This window comes from Bactrocera tryoni, chromosome 4, assembly GCF_016617805.1.
Source record: "Bactrocera tryoni isolate S06 chromosome 4, CSIRO_BtryS06_freeze2, whole genome shotgun sequence".
Lineage (NCBI taxonomy): Eukaryota > Metazoa > Arthropoda > Insecta > Diptera > Tephritidae > Bactrocera > Bactrocera tryoni.
Window position 1 is genome coordinate 20,096,932 of NC_052502.1, and position 5,715 is coordinate 20,102,646.

Consider the following 5,715-nt stretch of genomic DNA (forward strand, 5'->3'; position numbering starts at 1 on the left):
GTGCGAAAATTGTTCGTATGAAGAGCAGAAACTCAATTGACTACTAAACTATATAGAAATATGTAGTTATGCTACAAAAGTTTACTGTAGATTCTGTTGTTGATTCTGCAGGTATCGAAAAGTACTTTAATTATCTCTTATATTAGAGTGAATTTTTCTCAAATTCTGCAATAGAATCTGACTTATTCGAATATAAATATTTCTACATGAGATTTTGCGTTCATTCTATATTTTTAGTGTGAGCTTACAAAAATATGATAACAGAAATGGAAACAGAAACAGATTTTAACAGAACAGAATTTTTTTATTTACCATAAAAAAAGGTTTCTACAAATAGCATAAGCTAAAGTTGCGAAATTTCGTCTAATTTCTTTAATTGCAATAGAGACAGAAACTGGAAGAACAGAAACTGAATATATGAAACGATTAAATTTAACAGAATAGTTTTGCATTTGTCGACTGGCAAATTAAAACTCACTCTAAATATTTATATATACCATATTTTTTCAAGCTTTCCTATAACAGAAATAGAAACAGAAACTGTAACCTGTATTAGTTTAGACACTGTTTTCGTCTATTTATGAATATACATACATATGGATTAATTACAAAAGGTGTTTAAAATATTGTCTTACATTGATGTCGCATCAGAATGGAAACAGAAACCGAAAATTTGGTATAACGTTATATATGCCTTACTTGCTCTCTTATCTGAGGTGCTGTTATGTTTATTGTGAAGCCTTCGACGGGGTCCTTTAGCGTTACTTTTACAGTCCCTGCTACTTCCTTTTTTGTTGTGAATGAGTCAAGGTCTCTAATTTTTATAGCAGCCTTTGATTTAAGGTCGGCCACAGTTGCAGATTCCCTAAGGGTGATCTTGAAACGCCTAGAAGCTGGCTTTTCTTGTCTGTCTCTTCTCCAGTTCTAATAGTAGAGAACCGGTTCTTGTTTTGCGGATGCCCTTGACCTTAACCTCTCTTCACCGTTGTTTTCAACTCGTCATCGTACTGTTTCTCGAGGCGTCACCTGACTTGTCGCGCGCCGTTTTGATGTTATTGATTCGTAGGTCGTAATGCGCCTGCTTAGATGTCCTCACCATTTCTCTTTTTCTGCGATGATCCAATTTCTGCGGTAACTTTTAATGACGTCGAAGAGTTTGTCTAGCTGTGTCGTTCCGTTCTTTGCATCAATGCTGACGTTCTTTTGTTTTGCCATCGCCATCTTAATTTTTTGCATGATATTCTTGCACTTTTCTAGGGATTCCTCTTCTGCTTGTCTCATTTGGGGAATGTATTCTTGTTTCGGCGGGTCTTGAGGTCCTTCTTTAGTGATAGCTGGGTGCTCTTCCCTTTTCCTTGTTTTGCCGGTGGTGCTTGTTTTGCCGGAGTATCGTTTGAGGCTGTCTTTTCCCCAGTTTTGTATGATTTTTTTTGGAGTGACGGTGAGTATAGGGTAACGTCTTAGTTTCCATATTCCTCGTCTTGGCCATCTTTATTTTATTTGTTCTGAATTCTGGTTCTGTTTCTGGTTTGATATAGTTTCAACATATTTCTATTAAATATGAAATTAATTATTCCCGTTAAACAAATTGAAAGAAATTTGTCGAAATGAAAAATCAATTTCCACTTGCCTTCTTCTTCGAAATATTTTCCCAAACAAATTGCTTTCAAAATGATGTTTCTTCATATTTCATTTTCAGTTTAATTTTTTTACTAAACTTAGCAAAACTGAAAAAGTTTTGTTTTTTTTTATATTTTTTATAATTATTTTTTATATAAAATAATTTCGTTCAAATAATTTTTGCAACCTTTTCGGCACCTTTTGGCACAATAAACCGAAAGCAAAAATCAGATTCCACAACAACATCGAATAAAACCTCAAAAAAGTAAGCGCATTCAGAATGGCAGCGGGAAGGACGTACTTGAAACGAGTAATGGCTGGTGTTGAAATCGAGCATATGACCTTGATGGAAGCGAAACGAGGTCACCACGAACTTTACCAGGCTCTTTTATCCGAGCTGTGCTTCGAGGGCTGCATGACTTGCGCCAAGTACTTCGAGTACCTGGTGTGTGAGGAGAATGCGCTCATCAATGACAAATTCATCAAGAAACGCATGTGGGCGAAAAAGAGGGAATTGCTGAAGCTATACGAAACTTGCAAGGCAGCCGAGTTGGTGTCTAAGTTGAAGACTTGCCTTAGCAGAAAGTCCACCTACGAACTTATCTATCAAGCACTGAGTATAGCGAAGAGTTTACCCGATTCTTTTCATTGGTTCACGAAGAGTTTCCTTGAAATAATCATCGAAATAGCGGATTCGTTTGGCGTGAACGATGTTATGTGCTGCGAGTTGCGTGCGAAGATTTTTACGCATTACGCTGTGTTTCATATGACTGGCAGTGAGTTTCTTGGTATTTTAATAGAATCTTGGTGTGTTGTTGTATTTTTTGAATTATCTACATCTTTGAGTTCAATTTTTGTTCGCAAAATCTTCATTACTGTTTATCGCCGACTTGGAGCTGTAGGCTTCAAAGCATTTTAAACTGCCTTCTCGAAGTTATAGAGAAGCATTGCTTTGGCCCTTGGCAGATACTAGCCAACTCTTCAAGATCAAAGAAGGAGTTAGAGTCAAAAGTCTATCACATGTCTCGATTATTCAGTAAATCCAGAAACCATCATATTTCCTGTTTTTGCTATTCTCAACTGCTTTCTCTCCTTCACATCGATAATTTCTTCTTCAAAACTCTTCCAGGGGCGCACAGTTTCAAAAGAGAAATTACATACTTCGAGAAAGCGTTATCGCTGAGTCGCGCTCAAGACTGGCGTACCGATAACATAACGCCCGTGTTTGATGAGCAAAATTTACATGAATTTGTTGGTGTAACATTTGCCAGCGTACTCTTCAAATCGGCAAAGGCCTTTATACATACCAACCCAAAGCTGGGCATAGAACAAGCTGATCGTTCAATCAAATGTATAGCCGAAGGTGAGCCCTAAAGCCCTAAGATTTTTGAGCATAAATATGAATGTCTGTGGAATTAATTTCAGTTGGTCAAATGAAGTTGAAAATTCTAGTCGCGAAGGCGATTTTGGTGAAAGCGCGCCTGCTAATAGAGATCAGCAATTACAAAGAGGCTATGAGGCACTTAAGATCCGCTGAACGTTATTTGATGGGCGAGAAAAACAATGAGTTCCAGAAAGTGAGATGTGAATTAAACATTTCTAAGGCCGTGTGTTATGAAAAGTATGAAAATATTTCCAGTTTGAATCTTGAACTCTAAGCTTTCAAATTTGAGTTAGTTAGTTGCATTTTCCTCCCTAGAATGTTGGTTTTTATTGTATAGGCCTCCCAGGAAACGCCTTCATTTCTTATGGAGTTAACTTCCAGAGCTTCCATATTTGGTAAATTTTTGTACCCATGTTCTGAAAATAGGTCTCAGCTAAGGCTAGATTCGACGATGAAGTATTTTTCGAAACAGATTCTTCTTCTAGCAATGACACAAACTGGCATAGTATGAACCCTTTTATTTCGTTCTGGGATAAAAAGTGGGTTTAAAGCTTTTCAATAAGAACCAAAAAAATTATTGGGTTTAACTTCTGTTTTATAAGGGTTTTCCATTTCATTACGGTTTTTCTTAAATCTACCACTAGAGGTATAGTAAAAAGCTCATTGAGCCACACAAGGACGCACTCTCGGTTTCGATACGAATGAGTCCGATAATCGGGGCATAACAAATCTGAAATACTCTATGATTTAACAAGAGATTATTCCAACACGTTTTAAGAATTCGGTTAAGTATATGGATAGTAAGTGTATTGATCTCCTTAGTCACAGGCTTTCTCTCAAATCAGATTTTCTTCTTGGATACTTCGTAATTATTTTTTATTATAATTCGTATACGAGTCTTCTTTCAACATAAAACGCCTTGTTTAGGAAGAAGTTAGCAAAGGTAGTTAACACTTTTGAATTGTTGTCGTTATAAGTGATTAAAACTGACAACATTTGACAGGTGACAGCGTCCGTTATATGATTTTTTAGTACCAGTAGGAATCTTATTGACTATACGAGTAGAGCAGTGATAACCAAGGCTTCGACTCGGTAGCCAGCAGCTTTAGGGTATCGAGCTTACTAGTCCAAATACAAGAAAATAAGCTAGGCAGTTGACAGCTGACAGTTGGCAGATAGTATAAATACTAATAAGACTCATTCGATTAAACTGAAGAAAACAGCAAACTAATGCTTCCAAATGGTTTTTAAGGCAAAAATGTTTAGAAGATAATCTTCAACAGTCAGACAGTCTAGACAGTTTTGGAGCCATATGGTACCATCTTTCTCTATCTTACATACTCACCATCTTATAGAACTATAAAATAATTGTAGTAATTATCACCCTTTATCTTTCCAAAGTTTGGGTTCCACACCCTACGCTATGGCCAAACTAAGATTGGCAGTTTTGTTAGCGCGACATCTGGAGTTGAGTAAACTGCTGGGCTTAGCATTGCTGCAAGTGGCAAAGATCTATATGAAAACCCCAAGCAAATATCATTTAGCTGAGAATGCGCTTAGAGAGGCACGCGACTCATTCCAAGACGAGGAAGAGTCGGAAAACAAGCGATGTGTCAAATATATGGTCGCCTTATTGCAAACCATCTCGAATGAGAAAACCTACATAGACATCATTAAGAGTTCGCAATTCAATTTTTGTGATTTGTATAAATTGCGCAAATGGAAGAATCAAGCGAAACCGTTTTGGAAGCGACGTGGTACGATCACTTTTATCAAATCCTTTACTACGCTAAGTCTCTTGAGTATTGCCACCACCGAATTGCCGTCGGAAGTGAGCGAAGATTCTGAAGAACCGACCTCAGAGATTAATGAGTCTGAGTCGGAGGAAACGGGTAGTGATCCGATCGAGTGCCTATTGAATGAGTTTAAGTGACCACTTAAAAGTAGAGTGTATACATATGTGAGTGGGGTGTGAATTTGAAACAAAATCGCTAGAAATAAACACAAAATTATAAACAAACTAAGGGAGCTTTATTTGTAGGAAGAAACTTGGTTTTTTTTTTGTACATAACTACTGTCTATACATCTACTATATGTTCGACCACTCTTTCCATTTATTGCCTAGATGTGTATTTGTTTTTAGGCTACAAATATTCTCGAAGCTTCGCTGTTGTCTGTTGCGAGGCGGGGACTATTATAAAATATTTTTTAAATATATTTTTCTAATTTTGGGCAGAAAGTGGGAACGTAGGTACTGTGTAGAGGTAGGACACACCTTTAAGCTATAGTGATCCGATCCGATCAATGTGTTCGAAGATTGCAAAGTGGTCTAAGAATAATGCATCCAAAATTTCCTGAAGGTAACTTGTCAAATGAACATTTTTTTTCATATAAGAATTTGATCATTCAGTGTGTTTGACTTCTATCTACTTTAGTAGTCCGATATAGGCGTTCCCGACTAATGAGTAGCTTCTTGGGATGAAAAGAACGTTTGCAGAATTTCATACCGATATCTCAAAAACTGTGGTCGGGTTGGTAATGGGTACGCCTCAAACCTTGTAAAATCATACCTATCTATAATGGAGGTATAGATAGAGTAAATATAACTTCCAACTCGTCGTTTGTCGGAACTTTTCTTGGGAATAGAAAGACTAATTTTATGGAATCTTCGAAAGCGGTGAAAATCGTTCATCTACATATCCCCACACGTT

At 37.0% G+C, this 5,715-nt stretch overlaps 1 protein-coding gene across 1 annotated transcript; it reads left to right on the plus strand.

Moving 5' to 3' along the window:
- The first annotated feature begins 1,799 nt into the window (after nucleotides 1–1,799).
- On the plus strand, nucleotides 1,800–4,967 carry LOC120775475. Its single transcript, XM_040105675.1, has 4 exons — nucleotides 1,800–2,396; nucleotides 2,750–2,983; nucleotides 3,046–3,241; nucleotides 4,406–4,967. The coding sequence occupies exons 1-4, from the start codon at nucleotides 1,901–1,903 to the stop codon at nucleotides 4,935–4,937; spliced, it is 1,458 nt and encodes a 485-aa protein (XP_039961609.1). The 5' UTR covers nucleotides 1,800–1,900; the 3' UTR covers nucleotides 4,938–4,967.
- Nucleotides 4,968–5,715: the final 748 nt, after the last annotated feature.

Excerpts from the sequence above, each read along its gene's own strand:
- LOC120775475 (XM_040105675.1), top strand. The coding sequence starts at position 1,901 with ATGGCAGCGGGAAGGACGTACTTGAAACGAGTAATGGCTGGTGTTGAA. Across the intron at positions 2,397-2,749 it reads TGTGTTTCATATGACTGGCA|GGGCGCACAGTTTCAAAAGA; the intron begins GTGAGTTTCTTG and ends AAACTCTTCCAG. Across the intron at positions 2,984-3,045 it reads AATCAAATGTATAGCCGAAG|TTGGTCAAATGAAGTTGAAA; the intron begins GTGAGCCCTAAA and ends AATTAATTTCAG.